The 24,458-nt window shown below is 40.8% G+C and overlaps 1 protein-coding gene across 1 annotated transcript in view; it reads left to right on the forward strand.

Annotated features, from left to right (window-relative positions):
* The window catches only part of LOC132380688 (deleted in malignant brain tumors 1 protein-like), a 97,140-nt gene that overhangs the window by 16,330 nt on the left and 56,352 nt on the right, over positions 1-24,458 (forward strand). Inside the window, 2 exon segments of the mRNA XM_059949674.1 lie at positions 2,590-2,904; positions 19,341-19,655. Coding sequence (XP_059805657.1) covers positions 2,590-2,904; positions 19,341-19,655 — 630 coding nt within the window.

Consider the following 24,458-nt stretch of genomic DNA (forward strand, 5'->3'; position numbering starts at 1 on the left):
CCAACGTATTATACATCTTCAACTTAATATCCTGTCTCCTGTACTCAATACATTGATTTATGAACACTTTTGTGCAAAAACCTGTCTCCATGACCCTATCTACCGGTGATGGCATTTTCAGCAGTTGATAAAAGCAACCTTAACAGTAATAAGAGGACTACATTCTCCCAGAGATTGGTCAGTAAATGCAATGAGCTTCCAGATGACGCGATTCAAATAGGCATATTATCTACAGTAAGATACAGTTCGACGGTTACATGAACAGGCGAGCTTTGGAGGGATATGCGCCAAAGGTAGGCAAATGAGATTAGCTTTCATGGAAATCCTTGCGAGTATGGAATGGTGGCGCCGAAACTGTATTCCTCAATTAGTGTTATCACTCAATGGGACGTTTGGATATAATACTGTGGCTCACGTGAAAAGAATACTAACGCATGACAATTTTTGAACTAACGGAGCTCATTTGAGGATAATTGTAATCAATCCGCTCGAATTGCGTCTTTTCGTAAGTGCTACAGCATAGGTACAGCAGAACTGAAATGATTACTTCCAGATATCATTGGGTTGCCTGCCGATATTTGAAGCACATATTTAAAGAGATATTATGGCCATAATATGGAAGACAACGAGACGGCAAGAAAAACACACATGAAATATTTCTGTGCAACAGACAAAATGTAGTCATTTCCTTTCATTTCATGTCTAATTGTAAGAATAGTCGGTGGTAACCGTCGTTGCTCGGGAAGAGGGGAGGTGAATGTCAGAGGATAGTGGGGAACGGTTAGCGTTGGTGAATCGGGCATCGGGCTTGAATGACGCAAAGGCTGTTCACAAATACGAGTTTCCAGAAACCCCTTTGAAAACTCTCCAGATTCAGCACAGCCCTTCTAAGATGAAGGGCAGTAAAATACTCACATATCGGTCGCTCCCAAGGGTTCTAAGCCTCAACATTGCATCTTTGCTTTAATATTCCAGTCCTGTTGAAATGAATAGTATCATTGCATTTGCCTTCCTCACCACAGAATAACCCCAAAGACTAACCCCTGTGGAACGCGACTAGTCACGCCGACAACCAGAAGAAAAGTCTCACTTCATGACTACTTTGTACGCGTACATACACACCTGCTGGTTAATGCAAATGGTTAATCTACAAAAAGATTGATTACGTCCAGACTAATCACGTCCCGAATTGTGGTTCCATGACCCGGAGTTAAAATTGAGCCGTAGTGAAAAGAAGGCACCAAAAGCTAAATTCTCTATCACTTACTCAGCGGGAGATATGTGAATATGACCTTAGACAAAGGGTTTCTAACATTTTATTAATACCGTGGAGCCTTATCATTACCGGTGGTCCGTGGAACTTCTGTTTGGTACCCCTGTCTTAGACCATAAGTCCATAAGACATAACAGCGGAGTTTCATCAGTGGGGCAATCGAGACTCTCCATCAATTTATTATAGCTGATTTATTGACACTCTGATCAGCAACTCGTCATCTCCCCTTAAACTTTGACGCAAAACATTTGGCTGAGAGTAAAGCAGTTATCATCTCTGCCATCCCTGCATTGATAAATAAATAAATAAACAAATAGTTTCTGAACATGATTTGTAGCATGCATTAAAGTGATTCCATAGTTTGGGCTGAGATTCCCAATTCTTGAACGACAATCAGGAACGACCCGAATTGTTTTTGTGAATCGTTTTATCCTTCCATTTAAGGCAATGATATGAAGAGAAATTTCCGTCCCGTCTACCAGCAGTTCTAACACAGCTGAAAATGATAGGTTAGGCTCCCTGTTTGGACACCGACAAGGTCTTCAAAACATTGATACCAAAGAAGAACATCGCCGTCTAAAAAACACATTTTGATTCAATCATTAGACACCGTGGCTTATAACTGATTCACATCAACCAAAGCATGGTGTCAAAGATTACAGGGAGAAGGCAGCAGACTGTATCTCAGAGGGAGAATATACGATAGATGGTAGATTGAACAGTAGATTTGATGGCCATTCTGGCATAATTAAGTTCCTATTTCCTTATCGTTGTTCGCTTAACGATGAAATCCACAAGTCTCTCGCTGTCGGAGTGATGGGAATTGAGCGTTCTGTGCTTTCCAATTATCCGGATTCAATTTTATATCCGGAACAAGGAGTCACAGGTATGGACGTGTTTGATACTAGTCTGGTTGTTGTTGTTGACACTTCCGTAGAAGCTCCAGTGACTGTATCTATATGCTACCTCAATCCCTAACACGGTCGTGAAAGGCGTTGCTGCTGGATGCACTTCAAGCATTTAAAGTTCATGAGACTCTCCCTGTACACCAATATAATTAAGTAAGAAAGTAACAATGAGAAAAATAGCGAAACGTAACAGAAGCTTACTCAGAGCCAACTCTCTGCCGATCCGAATCCTACTTTGAGCCATAGCCTGACAAATCATTGGCCTACTACTAACCATGACTGCTCCAACAATGGCCGCTCCGTATCAACAAACATTCATACACTGTGTTATAACCAGGAAGGTAGAAAATTGAAAAGTAAATATATGCCGCTGTCCCACAGTAATTTTTGCTTTGAATGTCTTTCCAGAACATGATATAAGGCTGGTAGGCGGCGACAATCGCTGTTCAGGGAGAGTGGAGGTGCGGTACAATGAACAATGGGGAACGGTATGCGACGATGGATGGGGAACTGACGACGCCACGGTTGTCTGCAGACAGTTGGGCTGTCCCTCTGTCGCAGCAGCAATAACGGAGGCTCGCTTCGGGCAAGGCAGCGGGAATATCTGGATGGATGATGTTGCGTGCAATGGAAAGGAAACCGCCCTTTGGGATTGTTCCTTCGGAGGATGGGGGAATAATAACTGCAATCACGGAGAAGATGCGGGAGTGAGTTGTACGGAAGGTAGGTATACAACTAAAAACATCTTTGCTTCCTCTTCATACCTACTGGGAAAAACGAAGACTCTATACGTTAATAATTCAACAAACTATTACTCGTTGTTGTTGTCGTATCGAAATTAATTTATGTGGTAATCATTGACGAAGCTGAGGTATGTGGCATATAATTAACGTTATTCTATGTCGCTTTAATTGCTGTTGTGTTTAATTCGGCAAAAGTTTACATCCCAGTTGGTCGAGCATATAGGTGAAGATTTCAGAATCATATATAGTTGGCCTGATCGTATCAGAAAATATAAGGAATGACCGGAAATAAATATGCATGCAGGATAGAAAATTTTAATTACCTGAGCTTGTAGTAGGATCTGGACCTTTTGGATAAATGCGCTGAAAATTGCAGCTTGGAATTAATGCACACAGTTACGAACTGTTGCACTTCAATAAAATAGTCTAGGGCTGGTCTCACACAGAGAATGGCGTGGCCCTGTGGAGTACTTTACGTCACATATATCTGGGAGTAGAATTCTATTATTTATTGACAGTGGCGTCACAGTTTTATAGGTTGCAAAGAGAGATTTCGGACACAGGCCTTTATAAATCAAATCTGAATCTGAGTAGAAGTTATGCTGAAGTTTATAAGAAGTTGGTGAGGCTAATTTGAAGGATTGTGTGCTGTTTTGGTTACGTCACATCACGGAAGATGTGAATTATTTTGAAAAAAAAAGAACCGAGGAAGATGACAGGGATGTGGAAGCATACATAACAGTGAGTCTATAATTTGAGATGAGGTTGCATTGGGAGAATGGCAGCTGAGAGTAATAAGCTTGGGTTCATTGTAAAGGTACCGATGCTGTCTTCAGAACTGCTCAATATTCGTCTTCCAAATAACAACATCACAGTTCACGTCCTCGATCGAAATCAGCCATCAGATATCAGGTCTTATAACTGTTTCAGTTAACCAAAGTTTAACATCAAAGTTTACGGGAATAACGCAACAGAATGTAGCGCAGAGGGAGAATATGTCAGCCGTCATAGGATTACGCAGCAGAAACGATGGCCCCAGTGGCCAAATTCTGCTCCTGTATCTTTTCAAATAATGTCCCAATTAAAACCACAAATTTCCCACTCTCGGAACGATGTGCATTTAATACTCCAATGGTTCCAATTAACTGGATGAAGTTTTAAATCGGAAGTAAGGAGCCACAATTTCGAATGTGCCTGCTATTGGTCTGTTTTTTTTTGGCATATCATAGAAAGATAAACCTCGACGACACTTGCAGCACTATTTCTCTTCATACAACTACATCCAATGCATGTGCAGCAAATGTTGATAGCTGTTTCTACTGCAGCACATATAATATTGTTTGAGATATTATTGTGTGGTGTATCTACTGCTGTTAGCGTGAAACCCTATCATATTCAAGTGCAGGAAATACAAAACTGAGATATTCCATGACACCCAAGTCTATCAACTATAAGACCAGAAGACCGTAAAGCAGAACAGCAGAATTAGGATATTACCCCATGGAGGCAGCTCCTTAATTCAGCCATGGCTGATCTTTCCCGTCCCCACCCTCCTCATTTCCTCTCCCTGTCCTTGTTACCGTAACCTTTGATGCCGCGGCCAATTAAAAATCTATCAATCTCTATGACAAATACAGCCAACGACCTGGCATCCACAATTACAAATATTCACCGCACTCTAGCAAAAAAGATGCTTCATATCTTTTAAATAGACGCTCCTCCATTCTGAGGCTGTGGACACTCGTCCTAGCCTGCCCCACCATGCAAAGGATCCCTTCTGCACCTACCCTGACTTGGCCTTTCAACATTCGGAAGGTTCTAGTGAGATTCCCCTCATTCTTCTGAATTCGGGCAAGGACAGGCACAGAAACATCAGATGTTCCTTATATGATGACAGTTCCCTTCCCAGAAATGTTTCTTGTGAACCTTATGGGAACTCTCGCCAATATTTAGATGAAAAGAGGGAGAATTAGGAGCTGCTAGTGAACGAGGCCCCTCGAACAGCGGACCGACCAGTATTCTATGATACAACTGTGGTGAAAAGGGACACTACAGTCGGGAGTCTGAAGGACTTGAAAACATTGAGAGGGTAAGCTTCTTTCTACCTAAGCGGACAGATGAAGTGAAGGAACGGCCTGGCCTCTTGTGCGTAACACGTTTCCAGCAATATCAAGGAACTTCTTAAAGCAAAACAAAAACTCTATTCTCGAAGTTTCAGTGGGGCCTAGCTCCAGTTTTTATGCTAGGGCCATACTTGCCAGCGGACCCAGGGTTACTCTGCTTCGTTTTACGACCAGTGTTTAACGCATTTGCCATAAACGACATTCAATGCGCTAGAGATCTATGGTCACAAGATCACAAGACAAAAGAGCTCTTTTGCAGGTTGCCACATGCAGCTTTCCACAGCTGCATGTGGCAACGAATTCCATAAATTGACGATCCTCTGGATAAAAAACAAAAAAATCTCCTCATCTCGGTTTTAAATGGGCACCCTCTAATTTTAAGATTGTGGCGTCTTGTCCTGGATTCACCCACCATGGGAAACAGCTTTTCCACATCTACTCTGTGCAATCCTTTCAACATTCGAAATGTTTCTATTAAATCCCCTCTTATTCTTCCATGCTCTTATGGTCTGAGTACGGTTGACCATATGCATGATGTTTACTTGGTGTTGCAGCTGGAGTTTTTGAAGGCAGATGTGGGAGTAGCTGAGATTCTTGTTACACTAGTGTTGGTTTGTCTGGACCCGGTCGAGAAGAGCGAAACATTAATTCTTGTGCGGACAAATACTCTAATTGTGAGGAGGTTTGTGGAAGCCTTCAAGGTGAAACTTGGAGAAAACTTTTTGAAAACATTGTCCACTTATCATCTGCTCCAAGTTGCTTTTGAGGAAGTGCGTGGCGGCACTGGGCTGGATGATGAGCCTAAACTCGTCGTGATACGCCCTGGGGAAGTAACTAGGGTGACGGGAAACCACAAAACCCCCGAAGATTCTGATACCAATGCCCTCCTTGTGGATGCTCAAGAAGACCACGAGGAGGAGGCATATTTCCCTGTACTTGTACTTGTGAGGTCCAAACTGCAGAAGCCCTCTGTTGTACGGGTGAACAGAATCACAGTGATTCGCATGAACGATTTGGAGAGGGAGGGAACCCTCAGGCAGGAGATGACGATGTTGCATCTCTTTCCGGTGATGGTATTATCTAGTTTCCCTGTGAGACTTGCCGGGGAGAAACTCTCTCTGAAAAAGGGAAAGCTGACTGTAGCGTTATTCAACTTTGAACGAAGAAGTTGATGGAGAAGAAGTTGAATCTGGAAGATATCTTTTTTTACTGACATGTTTTGATATGGGTTGTTCTAAGAGTCCTCACCACACCATACGGGTGACAGAGGGCACCCCGTTCTGATAGAAGTCGCTGCAACTGGTGCCTGCAGAGGTAAAATACGTTCGGCAGCAGCTGTGGAAGCTGAAGTTAACTCTGATCAACTCTGAATCCAGGTCCTCACCCGTCTCCAATAGTAGTGCCCAGGAAGATGAATGGTAAGATAAGGATGTATATGGATATCGGACTCTGAAGAGCCGTAGAGTCCTCGAGCAGTATATTGTCCCGAGAGTCAGGACACGCTGACATGCACAAGTGGTGCAAAGTCATTCAGTGTGCTAGACTTGACGATTGCGTATTATCATATTTCCTTGGCTGACAAAGAAAAGTCGGCGTTCGTATATCCTTTAGGGTTCCTCCATTTTGAGAAAATGGCTAGGGCATATCGAGAGCCCCAGCGACTTTCCAGCGCGTCGTGGCGAAATGGAGGATATGAACTTGCTTGAGGTACCGGTGTGCCTGGAAAATCTCATAGAGTTCAGGTCCACTTATCAGGATTATGAAGCGAGGCTGCTGAAGGTGCTGACTGCCTGAAAGCTGAAGGGTTAATGGTTTCCTCGGACAAGTGTCAGTTCTGCAAGAAGTCTGTCAGCTATGTTGGGAACATAGACTGATGGGATGGAGTGACCACATGGCTAAGACACCAGACCCAAAAAAAACAAACAAAAATGTATATCGGTTTTTAAACGAGGTTAATTGAGTTGTTAGTTCATTGTGTCGATGCTCCCGTGTTAGTTCCCGATCTAATTATGTCAACAATATTTTTTTCAATATTTTTCTAACTCTGTGCATTACTGTACCTGACTATACCTCTGCAGTTTGCAGAACCTTTCAAGCTGTGATAGGTAATAGAGTTATATTCCGTCGATAAATTGCGTACCGTCACACTAATTGACGAAACCACATGCAAAGAGTTCCTTCGGCGCAACTCGTCAATGCTGGCCGAGCTGGGCTGGTCCTTTCATGCATTTTTGCATGCCATTTGGACACCTTTATAATTGTACCTGCCTCACCGTTTCTTGCTGCAGCTCGTTCACTTGGATTAATTTTAAAGTCACCCCCCTCACTTAAATCTTTGCGGATTTTCGTTAAATGTACGACATTTTAATTTAACTCTAGCTAGGATAGAGGTTTTCAACTGTGTTGAAGAAAATTTCCTTAATCAGTACGTAGAAATCCTAAGGAGAGGTTGTGTGGCACTTGACCTCCTGTGTGGGAATAAGACAGGGCAGGTGTCAAAGATTTGTGTGGTAGGACACTTTGCATTTAGGAACCATAATGCCGTTATTTTAAAGGTAAAGATACGAGAAGGATAGTTCTGGTCGACGGGTTCTAATTTGAAGAACGGCCAATTTTCATTGTATGAGAAAGGCAGGTATGGAGTGGAAAATATTTTGTAGAAAATATTGTTTTCTGACAAATGTGTACTTGCTAGTGCGATTTATTCAACAAGAGATTTTGAGTAAAAGAAATATTCTATGGGACTTTCAATATAATATTGAAGATAGCAGGTTTACGATTTTTTGTTTTTTTAAAGAGATTACGGATGCATTGATCATAATCTGCCAAGATTTATTTTTTCCAGCATGATCCCGGAGGACAGGATGATTGCAAATGTTACTCCAGTCTTTAAGAAGGGAGACAAACAAAGGTCAGGAAATTATCGGCCAGTTAGCTTAACCTCCCTGGTTTTGGATGAGGTTTCGGGGTACTTGGAGACTAATGATAAAATAAATGAAAGTGAGCAGGGCTTCTGTGAAGGAAACTTTTGCCTGACAAATCTCTTAGTATTTCTCAAGAAAGCAACAAGCAAAAAAGGCACATCAGAGGCAAGGGATGGAACTTACTTGGATTCTCGAAAGCCACTTGTTAAGGAGCCAGTAATAAGGCTGCTTAACTAGCTGAGATTATGGTGTTACAGGAAAGGTACTGGCATAGAGGAATGGCTGCCAGCCAGTGGGAATAAAGGGGGCATTTACTGGTTTGCTGCCAATGAATAGTGGTGTTCCTTAGTGGACAACATTGGAAAAGCTATTCTTCATATTGTTTGCCAATGCATTGGATAATGTAATTGGTGGTTTGTGGCAATGTTCATGGATAATACGAAGAAAAGTGGAGGGTGGGATAGTGCTGAGGAAGCAATGCGATTGCAGCAGGACTTAGACAAATCAGAAGAATATGCAAAAATCCGGATGGTGGAATACAATGTTAGGAAACGAATGATAATACATTTTCATGAAATGATCAATAATGTGGATTATTATTTAATCTAATGCTTGAGATTATCTAATTGTGGAGATGGCTCAAACATCAAAAGTGCAGAGGAAATTTAGAGTTCATGTGGAAGATTCCCAGAATGTTAGTTTACAAACTGAGTCTGTGGTAAAGCAGCCAAGTGCAAAGTTAATATTTATTTCAAAGGAAATAGAATAGAAAAGCAAGGAGATAATGCTAAGTCTTAATAAGATACGAATCAGACCCAGATTTGAGAGGTCCCATATCTTAGATAGAATGTCTTGTCTTTAAACAGAGACCAGAGGAGGTTCACGAGTATTATTCCGGCTCTGAAAGAGTTAACATATCAGGAGCGTTTGTTAGCTTTGGGCCTGTACTCAATGGAATGTAGAAGAAAGCGATGTAACGTCATTGAAAAATAGCGAATGTTGAAAGGACTAGATGTGATACATTTGGAAAGGATGTTTGCAATCGTATGATGAAAAAGAGGACACAGCCGGAAAATTGAGCAGCGACCACATAGGACAGAGGTAGAAGGATGTTGTTTTACCAAGTAACTGGGAATCTGTGGAATACACTGACAGATTTTGCCGCGGAGCCGAACACCTGGGTATATTTAGAGCGGAATTTAATAATTCCCTTTTCGGTCAGGACATCAAAGCATATAGCGAGAAGGCAAATGTATCCGGTATCAGCCATGATGGAATGGAGCAGTCTCGATGGTCCGAATGACCTAATCCCGCTCATCTGTCTTATGGTCTTAAAACTTTCAAGAGATGTTGAGAAACATTAAGCTTCTGCATAGTAGGAATAGGTAGGATGGATCAAGTGAGGCACTACTGGAATATAAGAAATGCAAGAGAACACCAGAAAAAAGTCAGGAAGGATAAAATAAGGAATTAGTTTGTACTAGCAGGCGAGGGGAGCAGAATCCAAAGGCATTCAACAAACATGCTAAGATTAAACTGATATCAAGGTACAGAATTGGTCTACGGGAAGAGCAGAATGGTAATCTATGCTTGCAACCAAATGAGATGGGGTGATCAGAAATGGACTTTTTACAGCTATATTTACTCGAGAGGTGAATATAGAGTCTATCGAAGGGAGACAAATCACCAGCGCTTCAATGGACCTGTACAGATTTCCGAAGGAGGAGGCGTCTGCTGTCGAGTCAAATCGGTTGCATAAATCCCTAGAGCCTGTTATGTCCTCTCGGTTGCTATGGATATTGCCGCGGCCCTTGCTCAATTCCGGAGACGGACAGAAGTCTCGTACACTCTATCTGAAACAAATTCACTTTCATTATAACTGAGAGGAGTATCAAAATTGTCTGGGTAATAGATAAGTTCTTTATTTGAAATGTTTTGTTTTATGTCCTCGTTGTCTACGAGGACGGTACTGGAGGATTGGAGGGAGGCGAATGTTGTCCACTTGTTCAAAAAAGGTAGAAGGGATAGTCAAGGTAATTATTGAACAGTGAGCCTTACGTCTGTGGTGGGAAAGCTTTTGGAAAAGATTCTTAGAGATAGGATCTATGGGCATTTAGAGAATCAAGGTCTGATCAGGGACAGTCAGCATGTCTTTGTGAAGTCATATCGTGCCTAAGAAGCCGGATGGAGTTCTTTGAGGAGGTGACCAGGCATATAGATGAGGGTAGTGCAGAAGATGTGATTTGCATGGATTTTAGTAAGGCATTTGTCAAGGTTCCACACGGAAGGCTTATTCAGAAAGTCAGAAAGCATGGGATCCAGGGAAGTTTGGCCAGGTGGATTCAGAATAGGCTTGCCTGCAGAAAGCAGAGGCTTGTGGTAGAGGGAATGCATTCGGATTGGGGGGTTGTGACTAGTGGTGTCCCACAAGAATCTGTTCTGGGATCTGAAGTTTTCGTGATTATTATTAACGACCTGGATGTGGGGGTAGAAGGGTGGGTTGGCAAGTTTGCAGACGACACAAAGGTTGGTGGTGTTGTAGATAGTGTAGAGGATTGTCAAAGATTGCAGAGAAACATTGATAGGATGCAGAAATGGGCTGAGAAGTGGCAGGTGGATTTCAAACCGTAGGGAAAAAAAACTTCTCCAGTGCCTATTAGTCTTAGTCTGGAGGGATCTGAAGCGACTACCAGACGGAAGCAGTTCAAACAGTCCGTGCGCAGGATGGAAGGAGTCCTTTAAGATGTTCCCCGCCGTCTTCTTGAACCTGGAAGATTATAGGTCCACAATAGAGGGCAGGGACGCTCCTATGATGCGCTCGGCAGTCCTCACTGTGCGCTGCAGTCTGGTTCTATCCTGCTTGGTGGCGGCTCCAAACCACACCGTGATCGAGGTGCACAGGACAGACTCAATGACTGCAGTGCAGAACTGCAGCAGCAATTCCTGAGGCAGACCATATTTCCTCAAGAGCCGCAGGAAGTACATCCGCTGCTGGGCCTCCTTCAGGATGGAGCTGATGTTCTGCTCCCACTTCAGATCCTGAGAGATGGTGGTTCCCAGGAACCATGAGTACATTGTCAACATTTTTGCCAAACCCTCTATTGAAAGTTATTAATATTTTCAATTGTCTCGTCAAAGATTGGTTACATCCTTTTCCATACTCTAGTCACCTTTCATCTGTGCGACGACATCTACAATATATATGGCGAGCGGTGAACCACACTAATATTTATATAGCTACATTATTTTGGGAAATTTAAATGGAGGGAATAAGATCCCAGTGTGTGGCACATCTCTGGGATGTGTTGCCAAGGGCAGCTGTGAAGGCCAAGACATCGAGTATATTTAAGGCAGAGACTGATAGATTGTTGATTACTTAAGACATGAAGCAATATGAAAGTAAGCCAGGAGATTGGGGCTGAGAGGGTAAATGGCTCAGCATGTTGAAAAGGCAGAGAGGTTTTCATAGGTCAAGTTGACCTTATCTACAGACAGAGAGACAGACAGGTAGACATACTTTATTGATCCCCAGGGAATTTGGGTTTCGTTCTAGTTGCACCAACCAAGAATAGTGTAGAAATATAGCAATGCAAAACCACAAATAATTAAACAATAATGAGTAAATTATGTAAAGTGGAAATTAGTCCAGGACCAGCCTATTGGCTCAAGGAGTCTGACACTCCGAGGAGGGAGTTGTAAGGTTTGATGGCCTCAGGCAGGAATTATTTCCTATGACGCTCACTGTTGCATCTCGGTGGAATGAGTCTCTGGCTGAATGTACTCCTGTGCTTAACCAGTGCATTATGGAGTGGATGGGAGACATTGTCCACGATGGCATGCAACTTGGACAGCATCCTCTTTTCAGGCACCACCGTCAGAGAGTCTAGTTCCACCGCCACAACATCACTGGCCTTACGAATGAGTTTGTTGATTCTGTAGGTGTCTGCTACCCTGAGCCTGCTGCCCCAGCACACAACAGCAAACATGATAGCACTGGCCACCACAGACTCGTAGAACATCCTGAGCATCGTCCGGCAGATGTTAAAGGACCTCAGTCTCCTCAAGAAATAGAGACGGCTCTGACCCTTCTTGTAGACAGCCTCAGTGTTCTTTGACCAGTCAGTCCAGTTTATTGTCAATTCGTATCCCCAGGTATTTGTAATCCTCTACCATGTCCACACTGACCCCTTGCATGGAAACAGTGGTCACCGGTACCTTAGCCCTGCTCAGGTCCACCACCAGCTCCTTAGTCTTTTTCACATTAAGCTGCAGTTAATTCTGCTCACACCATGTGACAAAGTTTCCCACCGTAGCTCTGTACTGAGCTTCATATCCCTTGCTGATGCACCCGACTAAGGTAGAGTCATCAGAAAACTTCTGAAGATGGCAGTACTCTGTGCAGTAGTTGAAGTCGGAGTTGTAGATGGTGAACAGAAAGGGCGACAGGACAGTCCCCTCTGGAGCCCCAGTGCTGCTGTCCACTCTGTCTGACACACAGTGTTGCAAGCGCACGTACTGTTGTCTGTCAGTCAGGTAATCAATTATCCATGACACCAGGGAAGCATCCACCTGCATCATTGTCAGCTTCACACCAAGCAGAGAGGGCGGATGGTGTTGAACGCACTGGAGAAGTCAAAAAAACATGACCCTCACAGTGCTCGCCGGTTTGTCCAGGTGGGCGTAGACATGGTTCAGCATTTAGATGATGGCATCCTCAACTCCTAGTCGGATCTGAGATAATAATCTACAATTATTGCTTCCAATAACCATTTTGCACTTATTTGAGCTACTCCAATTTACACCTTCAAAACCATGTTGTGCCTTAATTGTCTAATGCAATGCTTTCGTGTAGACAGATGTAGAACTGAACAAGTGCACCCACGGTAATATTAAGTGAGAGCTACAATTTTTGTCCGGAGAGTTATCAGTCGATAAGTCTACTACTCCGGGAGGTCTCAAGATGGCGCTTATGGAGTGAAGAAGTTTTAGGCTTTGCTCCAAACCTTTTACTTTTTTTTAACCTACAAACGCCCCCTAATTGATCTTTTTATACCTATTCTAAAGGGGTTTAAACATACGATTTTTTTTTCAATTCTGAATAATTTTCTACTCGCTGAAATGTCTGAAGCAAAGGAATCGAAACAGACGAAAGAACCGGTAACTTTAGAAGCAATTGCGAATCTTATGGACGACAGTCTTGGAAAACTGGAGAGTAAATTAACCACAAAGCTTTCTACATTCGATGAAATTTTAAAGACATTTGACGCAAAACTTCAGGCACTTAGACTGGTGTCACAAAAACAACAAGACAGGTATTTTAGTTCTTGAAGAAGCAGCTCGCAAGACAGATCGTATAATTGAAACTTTACAACAACAGCAAACTTCGACTTCTCAACAGATGGATCGTTATAACTCTAAAATTACTGATCTTGAAAAACGCTCTCGAAGACAAAATCTTCGGTTAATTGGGATTCCGGAAAAATTTGAAAATGGCGTTCTCACTGTTTTTTTCTCCAAATTTTTAATGGATGTCTTTGGCTCAGACGTACTGGATCCCCCTCTAATAATCGACCGTGCACTTCGCATTTCTCGTTTTCATTTGGATTCAAGTTTGAAACCGCGACAAGTAATTCTCCGGATCCAAAGAGCGTTTGATTCGGGCTGCACGGAAAAAGGGTATGATCAGCTTTCAAGATTTTAAATTCCGTATTCTGGAAGACTACAGTCCCGAAGTTTTACGGGCAAGTATGGCTTTTAAATCGGTTATGTCGGAAATTCATCAGAAAGGCTACAAGCAAACGCTGTTATTCCCAGCACATTTGAGAGTTTCTCTCGAAGACGGAACTAATCGGCTGTTTAAATCTCCAGCAGATGCTCAAAGTTTTCTGGAAGAATAACATTTTATCGGGATGACTAATGTCATAATTAGTTTATAAGATTTGGATCTTCTATAAAATGATGGTTTTTTAATGTATGGCTTACATGTATTTTTTATACATGGTAAAAGTTCGTATTTGGTTTATTCTGAGTTTGTTATTTTTTCATATTATTAATCTGTTAGTTTTGAAAATAATTTATTAGGGTTTTCTTTTAAGTTCGTATACAACTTAATTTTTATAATTTGTTATATTTTTAACGTTTAAATATTAAGATTTGTTTTTTAAATAAAATTTTGTTTCTTCTTCCCGAAAGGCTTTAGTGCTTGGAACGTCACATCCGTTTTGAATAGGTTTAAAACTCTCTTTTAAATCACTAATCAGTATTATTCTTTTATGGGTTTTATCATTTTAACTTTTTAAAATCCTTTTGTTTTATATATATATATATATATATATATATATAATACCAATTTTATATTTTGATTTTTGTTATACCAACCTTTCTTATAATATGGGCGGTTTGTATCTTTCAGTCAACTTTTTTTTGTTTAAGTTGCCGTCTTGAGACATGAGGGTAATTTTAGTGTTAGATTGCTTGCTTGCCTCTTTTTGGCTTTTTTCCTGGGGTTTTGAGGGGGGAGGGGATTTTTCTTCTTTCTTTTCTTTTTGCTTGCTTTATGCTTAGTTTTATTTCATGGGCTCATATGAAACTACAAAAATGGTTGCTGTGCCGTGACTTCCGGTTTCTCCTTGAACCTACTTCCCTCTTCCGGATTCATGAGTTCATCTTTTTTTTAACCTTATGTGTTAATTGTAATAAATATTCTCAATATGGATAGGGTTATTAATTTTGTTTCTTGGAATACTAATGTTTAAATCATCCGATCAAACGGAAAAAAATATTCAAAGTATTCCATAGAATGAATGCTAATGTTATCTTTGTACAAGAAACTCATGTCAGGAAGGTCGATAGTCAACGCTTTTTTCGGTTTTGGAAGGACAAAAATATCACTCGATTTCTCAAGCCAAAGTAAGAGGCGTTTCTATTTTTAAAGATTCTTCAACCTTCTTTATACATCATGAAACAATTTCAGACCCACAAGGTAGATTTTTTTGCTTATTACTGGTCTCCTTTTTAATCAAAAATTTGTTTTAGTTAATGTTTATGCTCCAAACACTGATTGTCCTGAATTTTTAAAGTGTCTATTTACATCCTTTCCAAATTTGAACCAGTACAGACTGATAATGGGTAGGGATTTTAACTGTTGTTTCAACCCTTCGATGGATACATCCAAGTCCACTCAAGTTCTTCCGAGTAAATCGGCCTCTTTTATCAACTCCTTTATGACTGATTCTGCAATATTCGAAATTTGACGTTTTTTACACCCCAATGACAAAGAGTTTTCATACTTTTCTCATGTTTATCATAGTTATTCAAGAATTGATTACTTTTTCATTGATCACCGTTTACTTACAGATGTTATCGATTGTAAATATGACTCTATTACCCTTTCTGATCATGCACCTTTGAAGTTATCTATTAAGATATTGGATTCATCTATTAATGCTAAATTGTGGAGGTTCAACTCTATTTTATTGCTGGACTTAGACTTTGTCAATTTTATCAAACAACAAATTGAATTGTTTTTCTCAACAAATTCTACAGCAGAGCTCTCTAGTGGAATTTTATGGGACACTTTTAAAGCATTTATTCGTGGACAGATTATTTCATACTCTGCTGGAGTTAGGAAACGAACTAATTCTAAAAGATTAACATTGGTTGATAAAATCAAAGCAATTGATAAGATTTATTCAGTGACCCCTAGCAAAGAATTTTATAAAGAAAGAGCGGAACTTCAACTGGAGCACAGTTTGTTATTATCCTCTTCGATTGAAAATCAGTTAATTAAATCTAGAACCCAGTTTTATGTATATGGAGATAAGTCTGGTAAATTATTGGCTAATCAATTGAAAACTGCTTCGGTTAAACTACAGATTACTAGGATTCGTAAACAAGATGGCACTCTGACGATCGACCATAAAGGGATAAATAAAGCCGTTCAAGATTTTATAATTCCTTATATCAATCAGAATTTGCTGAGGATTCTTCTATAATAAATGAATTTTTAAGGAAATTGAATATTCCAAAATTAACAGTAGAAGATAGTGCATTCTTAGATACACCTTTCACGGAAACTGAAATAAAAAAGGCTATTTTTTCAATGAATTCCGGTAAAGTCTCTGGTCCAGATGGTTATTCTGCAGAATTTTTAAAATCCTTTTCCTCTATGCTTTCTCCTTGGCTTGGAAAAATTTTTAATGATGCGTTAATTATAGGCAAATTGCCACAAACTTTATATGAAGCTTCTATTTCTTCAATTCTTAAAAATTATAAAGACCCTAATGAATGTACATCCTATCCGCCTATATCCTTGCTGAATACGGATTTTAAGATTTTTAGTAAAATTGTGGCTACTAGATTAGAAAATATATTACCTAGAATCATTTCTGAAGATCAGACTGGATTTATTAAAAATCGCTATTCATCTTTTAACGTTAGAAAATTAATTAATATTATTTATACTCCTTCACCCAAAATACCAGAATGTGTCATTTCTTTAGATGCTGAAAAATCATTTGATAGAGTTGAATGGCCATATTTATTTAATACGATGCAGCATTTTAATTTTAGTTCAAAATTTGTATCAGGGATTAAATTAATAAATCATAAACCCTTGGCTTCGGTTTTTACCAATAATCAAATATCTTTTTTTCAGTTATTCCGTGGTACAAGGCAAGGTTGTCCTTTAAGTCCTTTACTATTTGACATCGCTTTAGAACCTATGGCTATAGCCATTCGTGAATCACCTAATATTTTGTGTATTACTCGTGGGGAGGGGACGTATAAGTTATCATTATATGCTGATGATTTGTTACTATACATATCTGGCCCTGAAAGATCTATTCCTGCTATTTCGTACTTGCTTGCTCAGTTTAGTAACTTTTCTGGTTATAAATTGAATTTTAATAAGAGCGAAATATTTCTATTAAATATGCAAGGTGCAATTTATAAACATATACCATTTAAAGTTGATACAGATTATTTTACTTATTTATATATTAAAATTACTAAGAAACATAAAGATTTATTTAAAGCTAACTTTTTACCCTTAATTGACCAAATTAATCAACTTACTATCAGGTGGTCTCCACTATCTTTGTCATTGGTTGGTAGAATTAATGCTATTAAGATGATGGTATTACCCAAATTCTTATATTTACTTCAAGCATTACCAATGTTTATTCGTAAATGTTTTTTTTTATATTATTGACTACAAAATATCTTCTTAACTGTGGCAGAATAAAAATCCTAGACTAGGCAAAAATATTTACAGAAGCCTAAGAAGGAGGGCGGTTTGGCTTTGCCAAACTTAAGATTTTACTTTTGGGCAGTTAATATACGATATTTAATATTTTGGACAAAAGAATTGACTATAGCTGCTTGCCCACAATGGGTAAATTTGGAATCTAAATCTGTACAAGACTTAACATTGTTTTCAATTTTAGGATTTCCACTTACTTTTTCTTTATCTAAATTGAATAAGCAAATAACTAATCCTATAGTCAAATACACATTGCGAATTTAGTTTAAATTTCGTAAATTTTTTGGTTTGAATAAGTTTATTTTTTCATGCCTTATAATGTCTAACTATTTCTTTCGGCCCTCTTTTATGGATCAAGCTTTTCTTTTATGGAAAACAAAAGGTATAACATGTTTTCGTGATTTGTTTTTGGACGACAGCGTTATGTCCTTTGAACAGCTATCTAATAAATATAATTTACCTAAAACCGATTTTTTTAGATATTTCCAAGTTAGAAATTTTTTGTATAATGAGTTACAGTCTTTTCCGAAATTATGTCCATTGGACATTGCGGAAAGAATTTTAGCTCTGAATCCTTGTCAAAAGGGTTTAGTAGCTGTTATTTATAATATGATCATGAAAATTCAGCCAGAGTTATCAGAAAAAATTAAGGAATGGGAAGAAGAACTTCATTGTCTTGTACCCATTGAGCAGTGGGAGAAAATTTTACTATCAGTCAATTCGTCCTCTATTTGTGCTAAACATGCCCTAATACAATTTAAGGTTGTACATAGAGCTCATATGTCTAAGGATAAATTTGCTCGATTCTATTCTTATGTTAATCCAACCTGTGACAGATGTCATTCTGATGTTGCCTCATTGACCCATATGTTTTGGTCTTGCTCTTGTTTACAAAATTACTGGAAAGATATTTTCAGTATTATTTCAAGAGTTTTGAATGTCAATTTCCAACCACATCCTTTTACTGCAATTTTTGGTTTACCAATGGTGGATAATAGTCGTTTATCCTCTTCAGCTCGACGAATGATTGCATTTGTTACATTAGTGGCTAGAAGAGTTATGTTATTGAATTGGAAATAAATTAATCCTCCAACTATATTTCAGTGTTTTTCTCAAACTATCTCTTGTTTGAGCTTAGAAAAAATTAGAAGAGTTGTTTTTGATACTTCAGTTAAATTAGAAGAATTTGGAGACCATTTATTGAACATTTTTATATGAGCTAAATTGTCTTTTCCTAAACCTTACTTTTATTATCCTTAATTACTTGGATGGAGGTTCGGAGTTATTGGCACTACTGTATGCATTTAACATTATGCAACGGCCCATGTTGGTTAGTGTTATTTTTCTTCTTTTTGTTTTTTTTTTTCTTTTTGTTTCTTTTGTTCATAAATACTGTGAGTTTGGGAGGCTATATATATTAATTATTATTTATTTGAATGTCTACTTAAACTATCAATTATGTACTCTCAAACACTTTGTATTCATGTTTCATTTATGTTTGTTTAAAAATTAATAAAAAGATTTCAAAAATAAGACTACTATTCCATCTGCAGTCCTGAAAGCTCTGCATGATTTATGCATATAACGTGTTTCCCATCATTTAGTATTTCCAAAGAGCATTAGAAATGAGCCATCTTCTGAGATGGAGGCAATCTACGGGTAGAAATTTAATGAATTATTTCATTAAATGTGTGTTCAAATATGAAGGTATTTTCCCTTAACTTTTCAAATGCAGAAGGGAAAAATAGAAAGAATATACACCATGGTAGCGTATCGGTTAGAGCAAAGCATTTACAGCAGTGGGCGTGCCGGTATTCTGAGTTCAATCCTGCCGCTATCTGCATGAAGTTTGTACATTCTTCCCATTACCATCCAGACTCTCTGATTGGTGCGGTTTGTTCCAAGTCCAAAACTATGCGAGTTACTAGATAGATTGCCATTGCAAATTGTCCTGTAATTAGGCCAGTATTAGACAGATGGATTGCCTGGATCGATGGGGTAAAGTGGTCTATTCTGAGCTCTATTTCGAAATAATTATATGAGATAGATATAAACTGAACAAAATATCAACTGCCACGACTAACGGTGTCTTTATATTTAATTTTAGCGCCTAAAGTGAGACTGATAGGTGGGAGCAATCGCTGTTCCGGGAGAGTGGAAGTTCTGCACAATAGCCAATGGGGTACGGTTTGCGACGACGATTGGGAGACAGTAGATGCAGAGGTTGTTTGCCGTCAACTTGGCTGTGGTTCGCATGCCGCTGCGATTGGATCAGCAGCATTCAGGACTGGCCTGGGGCAAATCTGGATGGACGACGTGGCCTGCATAGGTTCTGAGACTGACCTGTCTGATTGCCGCTTCCGGGGATGGGGCGTTCATGATTGCACACATAGCGAAGATGCAGGTGTTACTTGCCAATCAGGTATGCCTTACTAACATTTAACTGAAGAAAAATATGCTGCATTAAGTAGCAAACTCATACATAATGATGATGGTTATCCATAATTATTCAACGTTAGTTTGGTTAACAAATTCAACCACTTTCCTTTTCCTTTATTGCCCCTCGGCTTCCCTGTGAGAAGGTTTCTTACATTTCTGCGATCTTTAGTTTGGAAGTGTCCCCGAGCAATTCCCTTTACGTTTTTATTTTAAAATTCGGAATCTGTAAGAACGTGGTAAAGACATAATCCGTTTCCCTGAAACATAATCATAGTCATAAATAAAGGTACAGATTTGTAGGAGCCTGGACTTGAGACCTCACGGAAGATCACATAGATCAGTAGGTCCTCTTGTGAAAAAAAATTCGGTTAATGTTGTCACGTGTCGCTGTGGAAAATGACGGATATTTAAGCTAAATTTATAACGTTTTGCCAAAATTTATACTTAGTGATTATTCAGCTCCAGAAGGATGGAGATGCTTATTTCTGTTTACATACTCAACAGAATATAAACCAATGCCACAATTGAGAGATACCCTAATAAGTAATATGCCTTTTCACCACAAGTCTATACTTCAGAACGCTTCTGAAATTACTAGTCCTGAACATCGGCAAGGACTAGATTTCTTCAAAGGGCACCAACAATGTCCGTTGCTACAATTCATAGAAGTGAATGATTAAAATAAACTACTTTCACAGCTGTGTTTATAACTGAAAGTATACCGATCACTGGGAGAGGCATAAGAAGAAATATCACATTGCGCCACTTTAAAGTGCACATTGGCTAATATACTACAGGATTTGCAACTAATACAAATGTATACACCGTATGATTGTGATCAATTATCTGAGTGGGATTAGACAACAAAGTTAACAGACGCCACAAAACAAATAGTGTTTTTGACAGCGAGGGCGGCTGTCAAGATTTACAGAAGGATCTTGTTCTGCTGTGTGTGTGAGCCAAGAAATGGTAAAATAAATTTATCTTCAGAGTATTTTCAGGTGATGGACAAATGGAAGTTAAACTTTCAGGCTGTTCTGTAGCGCTAATCCTGCACGAAATTGTGCAGTCGCTTTCCTATGTTCAGATTCTGGAACAGCAGAACCTTAGGCATAGATTCAGAGAAAAGAACAGAAGAGGAACAGGTCCTTCGGCCAATCTGCTCCATGCGGAAAACAGTTAAGCTTCCTTCATCTATCGACCTGCACCAGGACTATTGTCTTCCACACGCCAACTATACATGTACCTCTCCATGGTCCCTTAAATGTTGATAGCGAGCTCCCATGCACCCTAGTGCTGGCAGCTTACTTCACACCCTCAAGACCCTTTAAGTGAAGAAGGTTCCCCTTATATTCCCCTTGAACTTCTCACGTTTCCACAGCACCTATTAACAATGCTTTCAGTCCTACCGAACCACAGTTGAAAAACCATGCCAGTATTTCCCGGATATGCACCTCACATAATTTTGTATACACCTGTCAAATCTCCTCTCTATTTTCTACGTTTTTTGGAATACAGTCCTAATCTATTCAATATTTCCTTATAACTGACGTTATAGACACGACCCCATTCTTGTAACTTATCTCTGTACCCGTTCAACAATATTTACACACGTTCTGTGGGTAGGTGACCAGGACTGCACACAATACTCCGAAGTAGGCCTTATAAATGTCTTATGCAATTTCAAAATAACGTCCCATCTGCTGCACTTAGTACCCCGGTTTATGAACACTTTTGTGCCAACGCTATCTTTATCACCCTATATACCTGTGATGCTACTTTCAGCAATTGGCGTAAGCAACTTTAACAGGATTCTGAGGAGTTTTTTCTTCCGGTACGTGGTCAGTACATGCAATGAGCTTTCATATGAAGCGAATGAAACAGGCATTTATCTTCAGTAAAATATATTTATACAGTTACATAACAAGGCAAGCTTTAGGGGGATATGAGCCAAAGGTGGGCAAACGGGATTAGCTTACGTGGGAATCTATAGAATGGGAGCACCTAAGCTGTATTTTTCGATTGGTGCTCTCACTTAACGTCACGCTTGGACATAATAGTGAGACTCAAGTAAAATAAATTACTACACATTTACTGAAATGAATGGAACTCATTTGAAGATAATTGTAATTAATTCTCTGGAATAGCGTCACCTTGTTAGTGCGATAGCACAGGGACAGCAGAACTGAAATGATCACTGCCAGATATTACTGTAAGTCTACCGATATTGGAGCACATATTCACTATGATATCATGGCGAGCAACAATACGGAATAGAACAAGACGGTGAAGAAAACTCAAACGAAAGCCTTCTGGGCCGCAGATATAAACAAATTCATCGTCTTTCATTTCACCTCTGGATATCAATCAAGCAGGAGGCAACATTCGTTCCTCGGGAAAAGTTAAGGTGAACCACAAAGACAGTGGGGCACCGTTTGCGATGATGAATGCGGCTTGAAAATTTGTTTGCAGACAGCAGTTGTCATAAAACTCCTTTGAAAACTCTCCAGTTTACACACATTCCTCGTAAGATGAAGGGCCGAAAACTGCTCACAATACTCCGAGAGAGGCTTCTCCCTAGTCTTCTAAGTTTCAGCTTTATTTCCTTGCTTTAATATACTAGTCTTCCGGGTCCTGCTCCGGTCCGCATGCACCGGACTCCGGTCCTTGCAGCCAGCTTTCCTGTCACCCGGAGCCATTGGATCATCTTGGATTAAGGTGGTACACCTGTCGCCTATTGAGGGCAGGTGTTTATTAGCGGCGCGGGGACTGAGCTTAGTTGGGGGTCGTCTTGATCCGAAGCCGGTTTAACCCGCTCTGTACCTGGTTCGTCTGCTCCGAATCCTGTTCTGCACTGGTTGCCGGCCTGCTGTGCATCCTGTTCTGCCCGGGTTCTGACCTGTTCCATACCCTGTTTACCCTGCCCGGTTTCTGACCTGCTCTGTATCGGTTCTGTCCAGGGTCGTCTTGTTTTCCTGCTTCTTTCGTGTGCGCTGGTCCCGCTGTTCCGCCGTATACGCCTTGAGCGCGCTGTCGCGCTGTCTGCTTGCTTCTCCCTATTTACCGGTGTAACCCCGTAGTCCTGCTGCTCACCCATGACCCAGCTCCTTTCCTGTCCATTGCCCCCATCGGGTAAGCCAGGTCGTTACCGTTACCCCTCGGGTGGTTCTGTCCCTTCCTGTCCCTTACCTTCGTCGAGTAAACCAGGCCGTCGCCGTTACCCCTCGGGTGTTTCTGTCCTTCCTGTCCCTTTCCTCCTTCGGGGAAGCCAGGGCTTCTGCCGTTGCCCGGCGGGAGAAATTGGTCCCCTTCCTACCCATCACCTCGTATGGATTGTGCCCCGCAACTGCTCAGGTGTACGCGCCTTGCACAGGCCTCCGTGTTTCCGCGTGGGAAGAGGCCCTACCCGGGATCCATTCGGTCCGCCCTGAACACTCCGACCCTTTCCACGCCTTGCTCCCTACGGGTTGTGCCCGTACCTGCCCAGGTGTTCCGCGCTTTGCCCGGGCCTCCGTGTTCCTGCCTGGGAGGCGGCCCTGTCCAGGAGTTTTGCGCCCGCCCCAGGGGAATCCTCCTGCTCCGCCTGAACTCTGGAATCCTCCTGTTTCGCCTGAACTCTGGGATCCTGCTACCCTGCCACGAACTCAGGGATCCTCCTGTCTGCCACGAACTCTCTGATCCTCCTCCCTTGCCTGAAATCTGGGATCCTCCTGCCTCGGCTGAACTCTGGGATCCTCCTGCCTCGCCTGAACTCTAGGATCCTCCTGCCTCGCCTGAACTCTGGGATCCTGCTCCGCCTGCCGGACCTCCGGGATCCAGCCCTGCATGCATTACCTCTTGCATGCCATGGCATCCCCATCTTGTCCTACCCCTAGTACTTCAGTGTCTGCGTCTTGCATTTGGGTCCATTCGATGTCCGCTGCTGACAACTAGTCCTTTTGAAATGAGTACTAGCACTGTATGTGCTTTCCTCACCAAGTCTTAACCTGCAAATTAAACTTTAGGGAATCCTGCCCAACGGTTCTCAAATCCCTCAGACTTTTTGTTGCCACTCCATTCAGAAAATAGTCAAAGCTTTCATAGCTTCCTCCGAAGTGCATTACCATACACTACCCGACACCGTACCGCATCTGCCACTTTTTTTACCTATTCTCCAATTCAGATTAAATACTTCTGTAGCCTTCCTACTTTCTCAGAACTATCTGTCCCTCCACGGATCTTAGTATCAGCAGCAAACTTGGCAACAATGCCATCAATGCCATCATCAGAATAATTGACATAAAGCGTAAAAAGAATCAGTCTCAAGACTAACCCCTGTAGAACACCACTTGGCATCAGCAACAACCAAATAACTTTACTTTACTGTACTTTATTGTCACCAAATAATTATAGAGCGTAGAATCTTCGCAGTGATGTTTGATTCTGCGCTTCGTGCTCCCTGAAGTACAAATCGAAGCAAGTATAATAACATTTTAAATTATAAATCATAATTAGAAAATAGAAAAGGGAAAGAAAGGTAGTGCAAGTCAGGTAGAGATACTTGGAAGGTACGGCCCAGATCCGGTCAGGATCCGTTCAGCAGTCTTATCACAGTTGGGAAGAAGATTTTCCCAAATCTGGCCGTAAGACTCTTCTTGCTCCTGAACCTTCTCCCGGAGGGAACAGGGACAAAAAGTGTGTTGGCTGAGTGGGTCTTGTCCGTGATTATCCAGGCAGCACTGCTCCGACAGCGTGCGGTGTTCAGTGAGTCCAAGCGTGGAAGATTGGTTTGTGTGATGTGCTGGGC

The sequence above is a fragment of the Hypanus sabinus genome, chromosome 24 (genome assembly GCF_030144855.1).
Source record: "Hypanus sabinus isolate sHypSab1 chromosome 24, sHypSab1.hap1, whole genome shotgun sequence".
NCBI classification, from domain to species: Eukaryota; Metazoa; Chordata; class Chondrichthyes; order Myliobatiformes; family Dasyatidae; genus Hypanus; species Hypanus sabinus.